The sequence below is a fragment of the Cottoperca gobio genome, chromosome 12 (assembly GCF_900634415.1).
Source record: "Cottoperca gobio chromosome 12, fCotGob3.1, whole genome shotgun sequence".
In the NCBI taxonomy this organism is placed as follows: Eukaryota; Metazoa; Chordata; class Actinopteri; order Perciformes; family Bovichtidae; genus Cottoperca; species Cottoperca gobio.
In genome coordinates, this window is record NC_041366.1 from 16,575,876 (window position 1) to 16,598,687 (window position 22,812).

The 22,812-nt window shown below is 41.6% G+C and overlaps 1 protein-coding gene across 1 annotated transcript in view; it reads left to right on the forward strand.

Moving 5' to 3' along the window:
* The first annotated feature begins 5,552 nt into the window (after nucleotides 1-5,552).
* The window catches only part of hcn1 (hyperpolarization activated cyclic nucleotide-gated potassium channel 1), a 63,407-nt gene continuing 46,147 nt past the window's right edge, over nucleotides 5,553-22,812 (forward strand). The window contains exons 1-2 of the mRNA XM_029444617.1: nucleotides 5,553-6,044; nucleotides 11,827-12,250. Coding sequence (XP_029300477.1) covers nucleotides 5,689-6,044; nucleotides 11,827-12,250 — 780 coding nt within the window. The 5' untranslated portion in view covers nucleotides 5,553-5,688. The remainder of the gene's footprint in view (nucleotides 6,045-11,826; nucleotides 12,251-22,812) is intronic.

The following is a 22,812-nucleotide window of genomic DNA, read 5'->3' on the forward strand; positions in this document are numbered from 1 at the left end:
TGGGTGGTCCGTGACAGTTTTGAAAGACTTCACCCATCAAGGGATCAACAGCCACCAGTAAATCCATTACTAAAAATACTTTCCAATCCTTTGGGATTACTATGCGTAGCGAGTGGACGCTGTGTATGCCACAAATCTAGAATTAGGCAGTGAAAAGCTGTCAATGGTGCATCAACACCTGATCCACTGTCTAGGCTTATGTGTCTTCGGGCCAAAGTACCTGTAACCGTGTCACTTCAACGGACCTGCAGCATGTGTTCCACTGAACTTTGTCAGCTTTTAAAAAAACTAATTATAAATGACATTTTCTGGATTAAATGGTAACTGAAAGCTCCAACACAATTGGTGCCACTACACTAAAAATATGGTTAGAATTGAGCAAATTAGACTTGGATGGAGAGTCCATTATAAAAGTAACTGCATACATAATGTTTGAAATTCAATACGCAATAAGATGTTGTTGTGTTTGAGTTCTGTCAGAGGATCAAACTCTAGTATTACTAATATAAATGATCATGTTTTTGGAACATGCAACAGTGTGGAGGTAGGGGATCAGACTCCAGGGTGAAGCACTGTGTACTCAGTCAGCTTTAATAGGACTTACTTGTAATAGCCATCAATTATTAGTCCTCCCAAGCTAATCAGGATCAGGTGTTGGGCCACTCTGTTGTCTGAAGAAGCTGGGTTGCATCCAGGTTAGGCAGGCTGCCCACTGCGGCATTACCAACGTCTGCTGTGTCTCAGTTCAATACTCCGCGACACCAATAGTATACAGTGTGCTACTTTTCTTAGTATACTGTTTTGGGACAAGAAATCAATGTGGAAAAAACAGGAAGCGGCACCGTACAAGACAATCCCCAGTGGACATCCATTAACCTGTGACCTCAGAATGCCCCCTGCCAATCAAACGTCACCTTTTCCTAATTATCCAATGAATTGAATCAAATGAATCCACTATGGTCATTCTCCCTGTGGAATAATGACCATATTTATACTGATTTTGGTGAATACACTACACACTCGAAACCTGTTTAGAATTTGAATGTAGTGTGGAATAGAGAGGGCACAGCACTATCATGAACACCGCGCCATAAATCCATAACAACCAGCGAGAATTCACTTTTACTTGTGCTGCATTCAAGTCCGATCAGAGACACTTCTGGTCATTTCTAGCTTCTGATTTGTACAGTAAATGTCTCTCTCGTCAATATCAAATGTATAATTCAGACTGAAAGCCGCCAGATGACTGACTTGGAGCTTAATACTGTCATTTAAGGTAACCCACATTTAATTCAAATTGTGTTATATGTCAATGCACATTATTATTTAATCCTTACATGGCCAACTCTACAACCATCTTGAGATGATGACCAGTTTTTCCCACATGACGTGGCCTCAACTTTTGCACATGCACAGATTTAACAACAGTCAGAAGTTGTATGATACATCTAGTAAACGCCTTTGTGCGGGTCAGGCACCGGACAACCTTTTCGTATTCCCCTTTATACTGTTCAACTTCAGCCACTGACAATGCAACAAGAACTCATTAGCTTTGAGGCACACGACATCTCTTTCTTATGTAGTGTTGATAAGCAGTAGATGACCATTAATTCATGAAAATCAGCTTAAAGGTTAAGTGCAGCTGTATCCTCGTGGCTGCATAATCTGTAGAGGTTAAACAAGCGCTCAGCTGTGTGGATCTAATTACGATATTGTAATGCCAACTGTCACATTAACCCCGCTGAATTGTAAGTGGTTCGCTTATTTGATTGATGCATTAAGTCCCACTATCCTGTTGCAACTGACACCATGTTGAGGACATTGTTTGTTCTGCAAATGTTTCAATCGAACTTTGAATTTGCGTTTTCCATAATGTAATTGGCCGAGTTCACACATGGGTGAAATTGCTCGCTGGTGAGGAAGAGCAACAATGGAGCGGTGTGTTTTTCTGTTGATTGGGTTGATCGTTTTGATGTTAACAAACCTGTACCCCGTCATTAAAAAAAAAAAATCATAATCTTCTTGTTGACTGAGTTTCGTCACGCTCTCATTTGTTTGTACCAGTCAGTTTGCTGATTAAGTCAACCTTGGCCTCATCTGGTCTCTGTCCAATGCCTCAGCGTCATCCCCGAGGTCCATGATACTCTGAACCAAAGCTTGCAATCCTATTACAACACTACCATCTTACCAGCCCCAATCATGGTTTAATTAAAGCAGTCAGTCATGGGACAAGAGTCCAAAGAGGACAAGTGAATTAGTAGTCATGTCTGGCCCAGGAGGTGGAAGATTTGTATTTCTAATTTATGTCAGTTATTGAGCTTTGTCTCTTGGATGTTTTAGTGACATTATAGGTGATTTACAACTTTTACTATCGGCACTACAGCTGATGTATTCAAGTATACTTATTATGGTAACTTCTCCCCTATTTTGTTGTGCGCATTGCTCTAAATGTTGCCTCAAAATATTGCGAGCAGAAACAAAGCCGAAGGAGAAACTCACTATACATTGAATGACTTGCAGAAAATGAAAAGTGGCCAAGGGGGGCATTGTAACACGATGCTGCCATCCTGGAGCTGGCTGATACTATTTGTGGCATAAGCAATGGCTGGCAGAGCGGGGGGGGGGGGGTATGTAATGTTTCATGTCCTGACTGGTATTGACTGTAAGCAGATATGACTGGCTGTAATCTTAGAGACACACTGCAATTTCAGCAGGGCCAGTGGGACCATCATAAGGAATCAGGAGCACATTTTATCTCGCAGGATATGTGGCTGACCATCTGGATATTCTGTGCTAAAATATAGGACAGGAGTAAATCCTACTGCGATCATCTTAAAGCATATGCAACTGTTTAATGTACATTAAGGGTGGAAATCTTTCATCGCTTTATTGGAGGAGATATCCTGCAGATTCAGCTGCACGACAACACGTGGACTCAGGGATGAGATTTGTGTCCAAAACTAAAATGAAAGCTTTATCCTACATGAGTCCATCTGATGCACAGTAAATTTATTCATCTTGTATTGTATTTATTGCCTGACATGTGAATGAGCCATCTGGGATTTGCACGTTGTTCAATATCAGTATTACTTTAAGCCATAAATCTTATGCAACATTTTTCTTCTCTGTAAGTACCCCCTCCCTGCCCCATGAACTTTGTAACTGAAGTTACACAAGCGTTGTGTAGGGGAAACAGTTAGCATGCCAACTAATCCAACCTAACACAAACCCAGCTGAGAGAAGAAACGCACAAAGAAATCAAGAGATGTCTGTTTCAATTACGATAACATTTGTATCGTTACGTCATAATCCACCACCAAACATGCAACATATCTGAGCTAATGTCCTCTCTGGTGATGGACACAGCTGTGGTTCTGTGTGGCCGCGAGGAGCCCGAGCGTGTGGGTTCAGTTTGGGGATGTAATGCCACATTGTGGAGAGAGTCTCAGTCCTACTGAATGGTGCGCTTTGACGGTTCTAGGAAGAGTTTCTACAATGTTAACGAAGGTTTTAATTCACAATAAAATATACAGTGGTTGAAAAAGTATTCAAACTCTTTACTTAAGTTACTTTTACTCATTGGATAAATACTCCATTACCTGTAAAAATGCTGCATTTGAAATCTTCTAGTAAAAGTACTTTAAGTATTACTTTAAAAATACTCGTGCAGAGAAATACCCCTTGTGAGTGCTGAATTTTATTATTGGATTATTATTTCTAATGCAGTATTTTGTTATTTTAGTTTGTCAAGATGGAGTTTATTTACATACTGTTGGGTAGTTGTATTTGTAACAATGTATTTTACAAATGTTTTGTATAAAAAAACCTTAATGTGAAAAGTAACAAGTAACTAATGCTGGTAAATATATGTAGTGCAGTAAAAGGACAATATATCGTGCAGTAGGAGTAGGCCACATTTAAGTGGTATTAAATAGAAATTCAAGTACCTCAAATTGTACTTAATACATACTCAAGTGTTTACTCATGCATTTACAATCATCAAATTATAAAGAAATATATAATTTAAAAAAACTATTTAATTGACAATGAGAGAAGAAATCATGTGGGAGAAGCTGGAGCTTAAGAGAGTACTTCAGAAAACCAATCAATTATCAAAATAGTTGCTGATTAATTTATATTGACTAACTAATTGATTTCTACAGTTATTTTATGTACGTACTATGTTGCTGCTCCTCATACTCCCTCTTTGTTTTGTAATAAATATTCCATCTCCTGCTGATTAATCTTATTCTGTCTGCGTCTCTTTTCCCATTCTGGCTTGTTTTCAACATAAGTGGAATAAGAAAGTACATTTACTCAAGAACTTTGTTTAAGTACATATTTGAAGTACTCTACTACAATTCAGAGGGAAATATTTATTACATTTGTCTGACAGCTTTACAAACAAATGTTTTTTTATTATATAAAAACACAGAGTGCTTATAAAACATGATGCTTTGCCATAACTTAAACTACCCAACAGTATGTACAAGTAGAGCTGAAACAATTAGGTGATTTATCAATTAGATCATTGACAGAAAATGGTTTGGACTTTTTTTTTTAATTGGAAACTTTAATAGTTCCTGCCGCTGAAATGTGAAGGTTGCTGATAATTAATTTGAAATATTTTTGACGTTTGGGCTACTGGTAGGATAGTTGGGTAGTATAACAGACATAGGGGCCACTTTTCTGCAGTGAATACTTTTACTTTTAGTACTTTAAGTACCTTATTGTGGACTTTTACTTGTAATGGAGTATTTTGACGGTGTGGTATTAAGCAAAGGATCTTTAAATATATATCACTTTAGTCAGAAAAAGCTGACATAACTTTGACTTAAGTTTGTAGATAAATGATTTCATTTGGAGCATATTATCTACTTGCAATGCATACTGCCGCTTAGGTTACTTATATGCAAACAAGTGCTTCTATCTTGCAACTATAGACAGTGCTGTGCATTCAGTGCACTCACACTCTAAATGTTGGAACATATCTGCAACACCTTAAAAGGTGTGATTTCCACAAGATGTTCAACTAGTTTTCTCATATGACCAGTGTCTCAAACTATGATCACACCAACATCACAATCTGTTTCACCATGGTGTCTTCCATTATCACTCCTCAGCAGGAAACAAACCTGGAGCCAGCCGAGCTACAGGAGGCATACATGCTGTGTCAATTGATACAAATAAAAAAAAAAAACCCAAAAACAAACAACAACAAAAACAAAAACAAAAACAGGTCATCATTAACTTAATTGAATTATCTCTGCTCTTATAATACCAGCTTCCTGTGACCATATGGGATACTGGTGGCAGAGGAGGGGAGAGGTGACAGAGGGGGCTATCATGAGCCACATTATGTAAATAAGGTGCAGGGGCATGTGCCAGTTAAACCGCAGTGCCGTGCGAAGTGAGACAGAAGCAAAAGGCTTTGTACGGTAGAAGCCGGGGCCGTCGGTAGATGGCGGTAACCCAAGAAACCTGATCCACAGGGTTCTCGGGCACTCTGTCTCAGTTTGCAGCACTCGCACTGAAGGCAGAGGAGCTGAACAGTTTGAAGGACATAATAAAAAAAACACAAAAACCCAGGAGAGCTCACGGCGGGTCCTCTCGAGCTTTGCGCGCAGCCCTCCCGAGCAGGAGACGGAACGCTTTGCCAAAAAGAACAACGGGAAAACTAAAAGCACCATGGAAGAGAAATCGAATTCGTTCTCCAGCAACAAGGAGGAGAAGGCGGATGGGAATAATGTTTTTCAGAGGCAAGACTCGATACAGAAAAATAACACGGGAAGCCAGAACACGAAGGACCACGGCAACTCAGTGGGCTTCAAGGGGGAGCGGGAAGAGGCCATGGTCGGTTTTGACGATCTGGACGCGGAGGACAGGCAACATGGTTTTATGCAGAGGCAATTTGGGGCCATGATGCAGCCCGGAGTGAATAAGTTCTCCTTGCGTATGTTCGGCAGTCAGAAAGCCGTGGAGAAAGAACAAGAGAGGGTTCAAACGGCCGGATACTGGATCATTCATCCATATAGCGATTTTAGGTAAGGGCTGGAAAAAACACCTGCTCATCCTCCCTCTTTTTTTTTCATCCACCCCTCCTGTAACCCGGGGGTCTGCAAGCTATACACTTTCACACATGACGCTCTGTCATCGGCACACGCACAGCCTGCCCCGAAGCGCATACGCTAATCTACCTCTGTATTTAGGCAATCAGGCTTCCGCTGGCTGGAGGCTTCACTGACAAAATGTGCTCGGCGAGTGTGTGTGTTTCATTGCGGCATTTTTATTATAATAGAGAGGGACGCATTAGGGCTACAAAGGTGTATCAGTGAGATGTCCTTGGAAAAAGGATGGTGAATGTCAACACACACAGGCGCACCTTTTCTGATTGTTTCACATGAACATCACAGTGTCGGGTCCTCATTGCGATATATTCCCTTGTAAGGGGTGACAGTACCTGGACATAATGTGACAGTGCCATTGCACCATCCCGGTTGTAAACATTTCATTTTAGGCGGCGGTATAAGGCGACGGGCCTGTGTGCAAAAATGCACAGAATGCGGTAAAAAATCGTGTAGGGAAACGATTAAGGAGAAAATGGCCGTGTTTTGAATTAATCAGTCAAAAATGGATCTTGCAAACGACTAGACAACACTAATGAATGAGTGATGTGTTTTTAAGGGAGGTAATGTGATGGAATGTGTTTGTTTCAAAGGAGCCGGTCATGCCACACTTCCTTCCTTGGCATTCACACAGTGACATGGTTATTTATGTGGCTTGTCATTCTCCCACCTGAACAAGCACACTTATAGCATTGCCCTTTTGTCCTAAACAGTGACGCTGTGAGTGGTAAAACTGCCTGATGAAAGACACAACCTCATATTCTCACACATTTATGATGAGTAGTGTTGCAAATGAGCCCAACCTGTGTGAGTTTAGACCAACTGCTTCTAATTTGTTTAACATTTCTGGCACAGTGCATTCAAATGGTAAACAAATGAGATCAGGTAGAGCCAGGACTGGTTCTCCACAAGCTGCGTGTTTACAGTTCACCACGCAACCAATTAAGCATCTCATCTGGCCCAGTCTCTGCACACTGGGCACAGCTTGGTGGTGACAATCACCCCCCTTTTCCATAGAAGCTGTGTGATGTGCAAGGACATGTTGATCCCTCTGCTTTTAACACAGAGCTGTCCATGGTGCTGAACTCAGAGCAGGTCTGCAGCACTTTGTTCCTCTCAGCTTTTTTTTTTTTAATGCTCTGCTGAGTCTGCAGGCTGAATTCTAACATAAAGAACTAAAACTTAAAATTGCACTTTTATGACTGTTAAGCTTTGCCTCACTTTTAGTAGTATACAATGATTTTAATGCAACGACATTACCATAGCTCTAAACTGCACTTACCGTCACACATAAAGAATAATGCTAAGTAGGATGCCCTGCACTCGCCCACACACACAAAGACACAGGCATATGCACATGCCCATGTGCTCGCACAGATGTACAATGACGGTGGGCAAGGATTAGTAGCACACCAGTCAATGAGTTTAGCAGTCTTTTAAAAACAATTATGTAAGGAAATGGAGCCCATATACAAGATGGCCAAGGGTTGAACCTTAGCAATTCACTGATATGCATACATTTTTCACAGCTGGTAAATACATAGTTGTCTTAAGTGTATGGGCTGCATTGATGATCTACTGAGCACTGACTCTTTGTTTTTAAGAGATGGAAAATTAAGTTGGCTCAGTGCAGCAAAAAGGCTTCATAATGGATCAGTGCCATACACATACATACATACGCATGTGTGTAGCATGTTCTAAATATGAGACATGTTGGCCAATCATTGAGGATTTTGCAATGTAATCTCTGCTCAAGTATATTGGCCTTTTTATTTCACTAACTCAGACTGGTGAAGGCCCCTAAGGCTCCTTCCTCATGACATTTTCCAAAGGGCATTTATTTCATAGGAAGTCCTCGTCCTCTAGCCAGTTTAAAGACACCACCCCTTTATGAAAGACAGATCGCCCCGTGGATTGTAATGTGAGGTTATATCCTAGTGCTTCAAGCTACCTATCATGCCGGTGCATAAATGAAAGAGGTGCAAGGGTACACTTTGTACCAACAGGTCCCCTTGTACTGTAGCCCAACAAGGTAATCTAGTTCTCCACAGTGAGGCTTAATTGAACTCTTTAATTATTTTAGTTTGTTTATTTTAGTTTGTATATAATTAATGAAAACATTTACTGTCTCTTTTTCTTCTCTATACTGTGGCAGAACTTTGTAAGTACAGTCCATGAATGACACCACTATTAACACGGTGCTTCATCGAGTGTTTGAAACTCAATATTCAACATATTCTTTGTACACAGCGGCTGCTTAAAGATTAATGGCAGGTTAGTAATATTTATTATTCATAGATTTTTAGAGAGGCCTCATTGATGGCCCCACACACCTCGGGATATGGGGCCTTTGTCGTAGTCTAAAAGACACTCGGTTTTCTTTCAGAGTCGGTTTTAAAGACTCTATTCGTCCGAGACAGACGGGTGTGTTTTAGTCATTATAAAGTCATAGTTAATCAAACTTAAAAATAAATCCTGGCAACCTGTCGAAGTCGTTTATAAATGACATGTTTTACCTTCAAACAAAGGTATTGCAGAGAATAACGTTTGGTTGAAGATTTGTGCTCGTGTACTTTGTTTTAATAACATCATCAGTCACAGATGACTTTGACCGGCATTCATTTAATCTGAAGTCAAAAACCCAATTTTCTCACTGTATACATCACTCAATACCGGCATGTCACCCGCCGTAGCGCGCTACGCTCGTCACATTGCAGATTGGATGGGATTGTGCTGTTCAGATAAGACTGTATGGGGTTCCCTCTGTTGCTTGGCAGGAGTGGTCTGGCATTGATTATGATGGAGCACTTGTTGTAGGGAGGAAAGGATTGTTCGACTGGAGATAGTTCTTTGATCTACAACAGGGGTGGTAGCTACAGCATGATCATCGCTGTTTCATGGTTTGTCCTTTTTGGGTTCCACAGCTCCGACCTCCTGCTTTAGGTAGGTCCACTGGGCTTTACAAGTCAAGTCAACTTAGTTGGTTTTGTTGTCTGAAAGGTTTTTTCTTCTGTACTATATATTGGGGATAAGAAACACACATGCTGTGCCTGCAGTGTTACAGCAAAGCCTACTGTGTTTTGGAACAGTGCTCCAGTGATTGCAGCTCCCACTTTAATCAATCAAGAACAGCAATTTGTTGGCGAGTTCCAGAGCGGGTTGACAAATCGAGGAAGGACTTGGCATAGGAAATGACTAGCAGTCGTGGTAGTGCTGGGTGCAGAGCTCATCTAAATGCGAATGCATAGCTGGGGGCTAAACGTCTGGGCACATATGGGCTGGAGCTGGAAGTGAGTGTGCCGTGAGAGCTCCGGGAGAGTTTGAAAGTGCAGTAGGAGGATCAATGGAGCAGGTGACTGAGTGCTTTACTGGAGTAGGATCTGCAGTTATAGCAGGGGCGCACATGCTCTCCGCTACTGGTTTAACTGGGGCTAGGTGCATTCTCAGAGTTGGAGCATTGAAGCAAGCTCTTAATTCAATGATGTAGCAAGAGCTGGGCGCAGTCTTCGAGCTGTCGTTGGAGCCGACTGCATTGACACACTTCGTGACTGGCTCTTTGAAAAGAAAGGGGGCAGCTCACTTAGCATTCAAGCATCTGAAATGCTCTTTGTTTTTCAAGGATTTAGTTTATTCTTTAACTTTGTAAACAACTTCTCTCTAATGCAGCATGTTTAGCTGTTTCCAATTCAAGAAGTGAAACATGATATTTTATTCATTAGATAAGTGGGTGTCTAAGAGGTCACGTACAGTATAAATGCCACCTACACAAGTCATGAGGGAAACAGAAATATCCTCGAGATGTGGGCATATGTGGGCTTTTGTTTATGCTGTATCAATGAGCGGAAAACATCCCTCATTTCCATAACTTAAAACATAGCAATCTAACAGATGCTAATATTGAATTCTTGACTGGTATAAGGATATTTCCTTTTAAACCCTGATTGATGAAATCTTATTAATTTAATACTGTTTTGTCAATGTTAGTTATAACACTGTTTTAATTTGAAAATAATGCAGTTTTGATCAAAGCAGTACTTTTGGCATCAATTTGATCAATTACTTAATTCTCGATCATGAACTGTGTTTTCTTCAAAGATCCCTAAAGATATCGTAATAATCATTGTTTCATCTTTATTTTTGTTCTTGCTCCCCTCAGATTTGAATAGTTTTTTCCAGTTTGTATTCTTCCGAAGCAATTGAAAAGATGAATCATAGCAGATGGCGTCATCTGCGGTCCCACATTAATCATTTAAATATAAATAAAAAGAACTGTGTGAACAGTATCCTGGCATGTCGGCGTAAGGGATGGCAATAGGCTTAAAGGTGTGTGTGTGTGTGTGTGTGTGTGTGTGTGTGTGTGCGTGTATTCAAGTCTCCATATGAAGAGTCCACTTCATAGGCCCCAGTTCAATTTCTGCTGGTGTAAAAATACCTATGGTAGATATTATGAACCACCTAGATGACCGCTGTTTAGTTGGAGTGAAGACAATTATCGGACACATGATCTGTGGATATTTATAAAGCCAAGGCCTTGTCTTAATTCATTCAAACAGATCCATTACTGCGTGGCCAGCCAGACAAGGCAGCCTGCCAACCAGCCAGCCAGTCCATTTCCATCTTCAACAGCAGCAATAGACGGGCAGCAAGGCAGAGCAGAGGCAGGCAGCGATGGCGTCAGTGGACAGTTTTTAGCACGAGATAGGATTCCTGAAAGCATCTATTTTCATTCACGGTTGCTCGGCCTTTATCGAGGCACAGGACACTTCGTGAAAAGAGCAGGGTGCTGATGAATCACTTCTGGCTCTGTTCATCACCAGACAGAGGGCAGGGACATTAACACAGCAAGGAGGACGAAAGGGTCTCGTTCTAACGGGGCCCTTTACACGCACAGCCAGTGCCAGCGGCGCGTTTGTTGATGCCCTTGAATCATAGTTTACTTTGACAAAAGACTAAGAAGATATTTAGGTAACAACATCAGCATATAGGTAGCTGTCAAATCTGGAGATAATCCTTCTTACTTCTCTTAGTCTTAAACAATTCCCTACTGATTATTGTTAGTTTCTTTTAGTCGCATTGTCCAAATGTTACATGACATGCTGGTAGTAGAACTTTGGATGGATTGCTGTGTAGTGGTGTACAGATATTCCTGTTCCCCAGAGGATCAATCCTGCGGACTATAGTAACCCCCTGACCTTTCCTCTATTGTCACCATGAGGTTGATATCTGTGGTTTTGAGTGAAATGTCTCCACAACTATCGGATGGATTTTCATGAAATTTGGTACAGACGTTTATGTTCCCCTCAGGGTGAAATGTAATAACTTTGGCGATCCTGCTATAATCACGTCAACATTTAAATATTTTTAAATACCTGCAAAACATTTCCATCAGCCTCTGCTGTACTTTCAATTGTAATTGTAAGCATGTTTGCATGCTGACGTTAGCATTCATCTCAAAGCCCTGCTGTGTTGTATCGCCTAGCAGAGCCGCTGGAGACTCTGTATATTCTTTACAACCTTTACTTTAATGCTTTCTTGACTCAATCTTAGCTTTACAGCCTTAATGGAGGATTTTGATGCAATACTTTGACGTCTTTATACTCTGAGACAAAGTTGACTTACACCTGTGTGAACACACTCTGCCTGCATGTCTGCAACATGTTTTTCTACCTTGCATCACTGATTCATGTGTGTCTCTTTGCAGGTTCTACTGGGACCTGATAATGCTCATCATGATGATGGGGAATCTAATCATCATTCCTGTAGGAATAACCTTCTTCTCAGAGCAGACTACCACCACCTGGCTGGTCTTCAATGTGGCCTCGGACACCATCTTCCTGGTGGACCTGGTCATGAACTTCAGGACGGGGATCGTCAACGAGGAAAGCTCAGAGATCATCCTCGACCCAAAAGTCATCAAGATGAATTACCTGAAGAGCTGGTTCGTTGTGGACTTCCTCTCCTCCATTCCAGTGGATTATATCTTTTTAATAGTGGAGAAAGGCTTTGACTCGGAGGTATATAAAACGGCCCGTGCCCTGCGAATCGTCCGCTTCACCAAGATCCTCAGTCTTCTGCGTCTGTTGAGACTGTCCCGACTCATCAGATACATACATCAGTGGGAGGAGGTGAGTATGTGTGTGTTTCTCTGTGTACACCGGTGAGCAGAGAAGGAGATTATAAAAGCAGAGAGCAGGGCAGCAGAGTAAGAGAGTTATGGTTGTTTAGTTCTCTGTTCTGCACGGTGGGTCTTCGTCTGGGCGTTTTTTTTCTCCCAGTAGCACGGCAACAACCTTGAAAGGTTAACGCACAGATATAATTGTGCATGTTTAATACTAATAGGTGCTGTCAATCACCACCGGTCAGAAGGCTTATCTGTGGATAACAAGTAATAATGTCAGTTTAAGCTCATTGATGGGTGAAATTAATTCAAAATCAGAAACCAAAAGTAATGCCTCCATTCTTTCAGAAGAAAAGGCTTCGTATGTAATTTACAGAGAGCGATATATTCATATGTGATATATATATATATAATGTTTAACCAAGCTGTAGCCTTCTCCTTCCCCTGGTAACGATTTCATTACACACTGAAAGATTGTTCTTCTCCATATCACGACCGAAGCATTCCAGCAGATGGATACATGTTCACATCATGACCAAAAGCGCTGACATTAAGTTTGATTTAAAATGTAGTTTAAATAAAAATGTAAGTGGCTGACTATAAATCCATTTAATGAGCTAACTGCCCTTGCTCACCTCGTCCCGAACGTCCTTGCCCCACAGCTCCCTGTCCGCCCCTTAGTGTCTGACTCCTCTGTTGTTATCGCTGCTGTTATCCATGATACTTGTTACACACTGGTTGAAGCAAATTGTGTTGTTGTCAGGGCTCGACCTGAGCTTTGGAGTTCACTCACTGCAAAGGAACATTTATTATTTATTGTATAAAGATGCATTTGGCAAACACGCTCTTTCGCTGGCACAGTAACGGCTAAAGTCCAAGAGCAGTTTCTGGACAGAACTTGGTGTAAATTGTGGAGCGAGTAACATTTGTACAGCGTGTCCCATCCCCAGCCCCCATGGTATGGATCAGTGAACATTTATGCAGCAGGAAAAGATCATCTTTGTGCTCGGGTACCAATGAGGCAGACGACTTTTATAGTGTTTATGGTAGCTTATAGTTCTCTGTCAGTGTATGTTTTAAGCTATGTTGTATTACCCTTACTGCATAATGTGACATTTGAAAAACAAAAGCATTAGTCATGCTTCGGCAGAGCATTATTCAAGCGCCAGTCCAAACGTGGATTTACTGTACACACACACACGCACACGCACGCACACACACACACACACACATATGGATTTTTAGTTGCTTGATATTTGGCATGCACACTATGTGGGAAGTTGATTATGAATTGAGACGGGCTGTACTGTATATGATATTGCCATATAGTTTGCAGAGCTGCATGCAGTGGGAGGATGAGATGGTATGGACCAGGTTAGAAACACAAATAGACGGTGCCGCAAGGTTAATGAAAATCTGCAGTGAGCATACAGGGAGGCAGCGCAGTATACAGGGATGTGTCATAATGCCTGGATACAACAGCAGAGCTCACAGCACTTTGTCTCTCTCATGCTCAGTCATTCCTCTACATCTCCAATTGTCTTTCATTCATCTTCAGCACCACGTCGTTCTCCACATGTTGTTGTGTCTAACCTCTTTGTGTGCTTAGGAATACAGTAAAGAAACAGGACAGTTATTTTTGGTGTAACCACATTAAATAGACACACCGAATCATAAAACAACAGCGAATCAGACACATCCACAGGAGGCGTGAGAGGAAAGAAAAGGCACTCGGTGGAAATATTCCAAGCTGTCGTAACATGTTAGGTGTAGGATGCAGGATTAGCACTTTAATGGAGGGACAAATACAGTCTCCTGCCGTCATAGCGGGTTTCAAGCAGTGAAACATCATCACATCAGCCTTGGGATGGACCCCGTTAGTTATTCAGAGAGTGCATTTCAACAATAAATCATCTTGCAGCCTGCGTGTCCGTCATTCCTTCATCTGTCGTGTGCTCCCTGCCCCCCTCTTTTCACTTTGTCACCAGCTCTTCCCTCCATCTGGGAAGTAAAGAGGGTTGTTATTTCATCAGCGCTGGACCCAGAACTGGGCTAAGTCAGATTTGTTTTTCCGCCAACATTCTTGGTCTTATTCTGTGGTGTCCTCTGCTTCTTCTCCCGGGCCTCACACTCCGACCAGCTTCCTTTCAGCCTCACAGGAGCACCTATACATGTTAAAAGGATTGTAAAGATTTTTGCTTAAGTCATTTAATAGTAAATAGTTGGCTTTCCTTTGTTAAGAGTACTTAAAACAGGAACCTCTCACGGACAGTACTTCTGGGAAGCGGCTGCTGGGTTTATTATGGTCTAAGTAAAACAGCTGAGTGGTAACAGTATAGAGCCCACAAAGGAACTGATGCATTTACATCTTACTCCCATTGTCACTCATTAGAGAGGAGTAGTAGATGACTCCATCTGGCTGTGCCAATTAGTCATATAAATAAAGATTTGAAGAAAGAAATTCTATATTTAATGCAATAGTTGGAATTAGTATTAATACTACCTATTCTGCATTTTAAAATGGAATTTATTTAGTTCTCTGACCCCAGCTTATTCATTTCATTTTTATTTGATAAGGAAATACAATATACATCTGCTCAACAATTCTCCAATGCAATGTATCACAGCATTTATAGCCACTGCTTATTTCCAATTACTTGTGGTGTTCATGCTACTATATGCTACTATTTCTATCTGTATGCAGGCTCCTCTGTGCGTTTTGTTCAATCATTAATTCATTTGTTTGCTCACACATGATTATTGCAATGCACAGTGCTTAGGGAAATTGCAGCAAACAGTGTGAAGGTCAGGCAGAGCAGTAAATATACGCTGTGCACTGAAACACCACAATTTAAACCGTGCACCAACCAAATGGAGGCTGGTGCACGGTTTACACATCTGGAAGTAACTCAGTGATTCTTCTCATATCCGTGTGATTGTGCTTGTTGCCTTTTTGATATGATCTTAAGCATTTTAGGTCATTTGACCCACAAAGAATTATCCCTCGATTCTGCAGTTCCCCTCATCTCTACTCAGCGTTTTAGCATCTTTCAGCTCTTTACGATCATTACCCAAAAAATAATCTGATAAACCTTCTGCACACTTCCCCACGCAGCACCAAACATCAGAAACAAAGTTAGCGACTAGCAGGTAAATATGTAGAATTTATCAGCCACAGCTCCAGATATTTCCCTCTGGAGTTGGTGGAGACCAAAACAGAGTGCAAATGGAGAGTGACGATTGGACTCCAAATAAAATGCTAATGTTGCTCCCCGACACGTCTGCTGAATATGCGCCTGTAGCTATATTTCATCTTTCTTTTCAAAGGCATTTTTAGATCTTTCAAGGGCACTTTTGCCCCCATGCTCCTATTCGTTGCTAACCCTGCCTCCCTCATGTTATTCTTATTAATTCATGTCCTCTCAGATACAGAGCTAATTATCCCAATGACCTTACAGTCGCAGTTCCAACTTCTGCTTTTAACCTTTGGATATACCTGTCGGAGAGATCTTCCGGGGATAGATTTAGATACCACCCCGTTCAGTGCTGAGGTTGGTTAATTGTGTTTAATATAAAACATGCAGAAAGCAGACCAAGGGGGAAACATTTTCAAACTGCTGTAGAGAAACCCCACAGCTCCCAGTGCCACATCTGGCTCATCACAGCCACCAGGCCTCCCGCCAGATCCCAGCTCGAGCACAAGGGCTCAGGTTGGGCTTGTGGCAGCGTACCAGCTCCCCCCCCCCCCCCCCCCCCCCCCCCCCTTACCCATTTTATGAGGCCCTGCACAGAATTACTCCGTGACTCTACAATAGTTTGAACTTATTAGTAAACCTGCCCTTTACAGAACTGTATTACTTAACTCATGTTATGACTCATCTTATATTGCAGCCTTTTCTCAGTTAAAGGTATAGTGACCATAATTGAGAATTATGATGAACATCTCAGCTTCAGACTAAAACATGTTAGTGGTCACACTTTAGACATAGCAAACTGAAACTATTTACCATATTTGATAAAGTATGTTCTCTGCAGAAGAGTCATGACTCATTGTTTTATAAGACATCTGTTGGGACCTAATTATTGTTTCTCTCAGTGATGCTGCGTTGGAAATTTAGTACAACCTTTTGCAAGCTAATCTAGCACACGGCACAACTAGAGATCTAACATTAGTCTAAGCTTGTATAATCTCTATTAGTGCGACAAATAACAAATAACAATTTATTATTATTATTATATTACTATATATCTTTTATTAATAAACTAGCAGAGGCTGGCTTTGTAGTGGGCACAGAGCTGGACTCCCTGATGACAGTAGCAGAGAGAAGGACCCTTGAGAAACTGTCATCCATCCTGGACAACGCCCACCAGCCTCTGCACAGCACATTCACCCGGTAGAGGAGCGTGTTCAGTGGCAGACTGTACAACTATCTATCTATCTATCTCTCTCTCTATCTATCTATCTATCTATCTATCTATCTATCTATCTATCTATCTATCTATCTATCTATCTATCTCTCTATCTATCTCTCTCTCTCTCTCTATCTATCTATCTATCTATCTATCTATCTATCTATCTATCTATCTATCTATCTATCTATCTATCTATCTATCTATCTATCTATCTATCTATCTCTCTCTCTCTCTATCTCTCTATCTGTCTATCTATCTATCTATCTATCTATCTATCTATCTATCTATCTATCTATCTATCTATCTATCTATCTATCTATCTATCTGTCATGATAATTTTGATACTGAGGGAGATTTGTCCTATTGACATTTAAGTGTGTGTTTGTGTTACACACTGTAACCCTACTTAACCGTAATTAATAAATAGCTACTTAATAATAGAGTGAATGCATGCGGTAGATGCATTTTACCTCCAATTTCGAGGCTTGTTTTTCTCTCTAGTTGAACATATATTGATGTGTATCACAATACATGTTGTCTGGTCATGTTGCACAGTCAACTGTATTATGATACTGTTGTTGTTACACACTGTCACACATGCTGAGTTACACAATGACTGCCAACCCCTATAATTAGTACAAACATACTACGGTAGCAAGACATGAGGTAAAGTGATCGGTTTCACCTCCCACCTTACTTTAGAATCGTATTCCTACCCCAAACGTGCCGAGCCACTACGCTGATAAGACACACAGTGCACTTCCTGAGCGGTACACTTCTTCTTCTTTGTAAGTCTGCGTCATCATCTCAAGCCATCGTGTCATCACCAGAGTTGTGTATGCACAGTGTGCAGTCTTGATGTAAAGTGGAGTCTCCCCTGAATCCCTGATGTTGGTTTATTTCATGATCTCCGGCGTGCAATAAGATCTATATTCTTTATATATTTAAAGTAAAGTGAATGTGTGTGACGCACATTGCAGCTGCCTGTAGCGAGTGTCCGCTTTGCTAGCCGCCTTTATGTGCAGCTCCACTTTGTCAGCATCAGAATCACGGAGCTGTCACACAAAAGCAACATCAACGTGAGAGACTGAGTCACTTCTCAAGATCAGATTGTTCTATTCATGTTACGCTAATGCCTGGAAAAGATACTGCTTTGAAGATCTGTCTTTTAAGCTGCCTAATTGTTTTTTGTTTTTAACAAGAGATCGGTAGTACCTGCTGCAGCCGACTGCACAGCATGATGCAAAGGTCTGTTTAATTATAGTGTCCGCAGGGATCCCTCGTCCAAAGGTGCACGCTTGATTCACAGCTCAGTCTGTAAATTGATCTAAAAGGAGGGGAAATATAAACTAACCTGGGTGTGTAGTTCACAGCGTGGGAGAAGTACTACTTCACGCGGACTACATTTGGTCTCCACTGAAATAACCCACACTATAGTGTGAAAGTCTCCCAGCAGACTTCTATCTTTAGACTGTCAACAGACAGCGGAGGTGTGGATGTTTGTCGAGACATAACTTTAAAGGTGTTTCTTGATATACGTTGTTAGAAAAATAGCTCTTCTTTACCTGTCGCACACGGCACTTGCATACATTCATGTAAAGAAAGACAGACTTCATATCAAGGTCTGAGACAAGAGCAGGTTGATAAGAGGGCTGCATTTTCAACAGTAAAAGAATAACATTTAATATTTATATACAATATAATAATCTGACAGAAGGCACAGGCATCGTAAGATAGAAAGGAGATCATGATTATGTCACTGTGTAGTATAATTTGCTACCTCAGCAAGAGACAGTGAGGTGTTGAAGGAGATTAGTCGTCTTTGGTTGATGGACTCCTGTGGACTTGATTCACCTGTCTCTGAATAGCTACGCCAAGTCCTCAGTGCCTCGAGGCCTCCGCTCCAGTCCCATGCTGGGACACAGGTGCATAAGCACAGGCACACACACACACACACACACACACACACACACACACACACACACACACACACACACACACACACACACACACACACACACACACACACAGAAGGTGTGCTGAATCATGCGAGGGGTTGAAAGATAGAGCAAGAAAGACAGATGGAAATCGAGAGAGAGAAGAAACAGAGGGAGGAGGGCAGTATGTGTTACATTTATCTGTGTGTGTGTGTGTGTGTGTGTGTATCCCACAAAAGCAACACTGATTCCAGTACTATGTTCCCCTGATTGATGTTCTACTGCATTGAGCCTCCTTCTCTCTGTCCTTACTTCAATTACAAGCTGTAATTACAAAGGTTTTGAAAACGTGACCCAATAGTGTTTGTTTGTTCGTTTGCATGCCATCGACCGCCGCTCCGTTCAAACTGCACCTACATGCGATTTATCACAGTGACTGCGGCGCTACACAAAGACAACATGAATCTATAAGTCTACGATGCATTCACCACAGAGAACAGAGAATTACATTTATACAGTAGGAGGATAACCAAAAGGAGGCTGGCCTCATTACCATCTTTCTCTTAAATGGCATTTAGTTGCAGAACACATACAGTATTTGGGAGCAGAGATGCGACCGGCTGCAGGACCCTCCACTGTGAAAGAACTGTTGGAGCAGAGCCGCTGGCTGATGACTGTATATAACTGTTTCCTGTTATGTGATGTGATGTGATCTGACGTGACGTGCGAGGCTGAGGACTGTTGTGGGACTGTGTCATGTCTATGTGTTGTGTGCATCTGGATTCTTTATACCCAGTAGCATAGGGGTGGCATATGACAGCTTGTTAGCACAGGCGATCTGTTTCCTTCCTGAAATATACTGTAATTATCCATCCTCACTGCAGCGAAGACAAATAATGGAAATAATGACTCGCACACAATTGAATCAGATAATATTTGGAGTTCAATTTTGAGTTCCTGGAAAAGAAATGACACACTGCTGCTGCTGCTCCTGGAGATTTACAGTAACTGTGCAAGGAAAGTTGTACAACTCAGGACATGTTAAGTTCGGCGCAGGTGTTAGTTAGCCCAGATTCCGTGCACACGTAGCCGAGGCTGCACAGCTGGTTGGTTATATTTAATTTGCCCCAACAAGACAAAGTTGGGACACTGGAACTTGTTTTTGTAAATCTGGTTTGTCATTTAGCAAACGGAGGCAGCAGCCTGTGCGTCACGAGTGGAGTGCACACGCATTGAAGGAACGCGATACAAGTCCGCTAGATTGAGCTTTTACAGATTGCATGAAGGCGAATGATCACAGATTAATATACAGTGGAATCTCTCCACCTTTTTCAAGAGGAGACAAACGATGCACTTGTAATAAACTCGATATCCAACGCACAATGTGATTCTGACGAGACATTTCTAGTGTGCGTTTGGATACATCTAGGGACACATCAATCATATCAGTGCCACCTACATCCTCCACGCAGCTGCGATCTGAGTCACCTGTCTCTGCTTTGGTGCTCCTCCACCGTTTGAAGTGATTTTTTGTTGCTTTTCCTTTTGTTCGGTATCTCACTTTATGTCCTTCCAGCTTATTAAGACTTATTATTTTGCAGGTGGATTGTTTCAGAGCTTAGTGCTTTATTATTAATGATCTTTTCCACCACTGGTCTGCTGACGTTTAGTAAATTCAAAGGCTCGTTAAATAAAAGGTGCAGTTCAGATTTAACCTGTGCTTTCATCTCAAACAACAGCAACACAACGGAACAAAAGGAACATGATGATAAAGAATTAGGATACAGCTAAATACAAGCGCTGTGCGGATACCATCGACCGATATCCATAATTGGGCGAAAGGGTAGCAGTGAGGAAGCAAATGTGCTGTCCAGTGCTACGAAGCAATTGGCTACGGAACAGTGACTGTTCCCTCTTCTTCTTTCATCAGTGTTCAAGCTCCACAGTGGTGCTTGTGCATGATTTATCCCATTTGGTTGAGCAAGTCTTAAAACAGCTGCCCCTTTTTATGGAAAAAACTTGCGAACAAATTAGCATTTTCATGTCAACCACGAGCGTGCTTCCCCCATTTATATCAGGTCAGCAGAAATCTTCACAGACTGAAAACCCACCTGTTTCTACAGCAACTTGGCCAATAACTAATTAGAGACAATTATGTCTGTATGTAGCACTTACTTCGGTTTGGCTTATTTGAAGCTATTGTACTGCATTTAAAATGATTATACCGATTTGAAACTAATGTACTTGCAAGGTTCTTGCATCCGTGTGATTGTTTGCACTTATTGTAAGTCGCTTTGGACAAAAGCGTGAGTTAAATGAAATGTGACGTAGAAGTGTTTTGTATCTTTTTCATTCAGGTTTGACTTTCTGACAGGAAGGCTTGTGCGTGCAAATCAGATGGTAGCTCCGCTTTGGATAATGTGCTTTGCTGTTGGAGGACACAACAGGGTGTGGTAGCATTTTTTGTTGGTCATTGTATAAACAGATTTGGGAATACCCCCCCACCCCACCCCACCCTGTATGTGGTACTGCAGAGCATGACTGTGCAGGCTGTTGGAGGCGAAGCAGACCTTTGTTGTCTGGAGTGTGTGAGCTGCAGCCTGCAGGGGGTTAAAGAGCTCTGTCACGTGTCTGTATGTGTGACAATCTGCCTGTCACACATTTGACATGTTGTGAGTGAGAAGGGAAACCTTTCCCTGTAAAGTGTCATAGCACCAGCGTCGACGTTAAATACATCGGACAATGAACACGCTATTAATAACACAAAAAAATATGCAAATAAATGTGCCGTTTAAATCCTGTATATTGTCATTTCTCTTACCGCAGTTGTCACTTGATTCATTTGAGCTTTAGTTTGTGCGTCATTAAATATATTAAGGGATTTAAAATGTAGAATTATCTTTCTCCCACAGATAATAATGTACTAAATTTATCAGCTCACATTTGTTGGGGGAGCAGCTCTTTCTAGTGCAGCACACACACACACACACACACACACACACACACACACACACACACACACACACACACACACACACACACACACACACACACACACACACACATTTGCTCTTATTCTTTATTTCTCCTACTGTGTTTATGTTAGCACCATTACACACCAAAGCAAATTCCTTGTATGTGAAAACCTCCTTGGCTATAAACCACATTTTTATTCTGATTGTGACAACTGCACAAAAACAAGCGACTAAAGTCACACACACACACACACACACACACACACACACACACACACACACACACACACACACACACACACGCACACACACACGCACACACACGCACAACCTAATGGGCTCGACAGTGTTCTCCCCCCTCTTGTGTTGTTGTCCTCTTTGTTTTAAGACACGGCTCCCTGATGATGAACATAATGTGCTTTGAATCGCGTTCTTGCTCTGCTCACTGAGGGAAGCTCACTCTTGGCCCCGCGGGCTGGAAAATCCCCACTCGACCGCCGGAAAGAACAAGTTTCCCCCTTTCATCCCCTGTAGATTTAACCCATTTCCCACATTGCCAAGTCACTTAGTGCTCCTTCTGTGGCTAGTTGGTCTTGTTAACTGAAGTAGAGTGTTGAGTGCTTGATCATACGGATTAGAGTACAAAGTTAATTGTCAGACCCGTGGTTTTAAAGTACAGGGGAAAGTATAGTTTTAAACACACTGATTATAAGGCCACAGCTACACTTCAGAGACTGGAAGTAGTTTTACACACACTTTGAATACGAGGTGATTAAAATGAGAAATGCCTGCACAGCAGCTCCAATACACGCTTTTATTAAAATGTATTGGTTCAATTATTAATAAGTGTGGATTGGAGTTGATGTGCAGGCGGCGTTGCTCTTGATATCATATCGCGTATTGGATGCGCCACACGTACAGTCGCACGACAAAAGTGTGTCATGTAGATGCCTTCGTGATCAAACAGGAGGAGGGAGAGGGAGGCAGTGAGGGGAAATATAGGTTAATAAAAAGACTATATCGTCAGCAGCCTTTGTGTTTCGAGCTTGAAATAAACAAATGAATCACTACGTCTATTAAAACAATGTGTTTTCAAGGATCAATTAAAGCTCTTTATGCTTTTTCTCTTATGTCTCAGGCTAAAAATAACAACAACTACTGAATCTAAAGAATTCACGACGCTTAAAACAAGGCTGTTTTTCTTGTTGCCTAGATTAGAGTAGCTAAACCCTTTCCACCTAAAT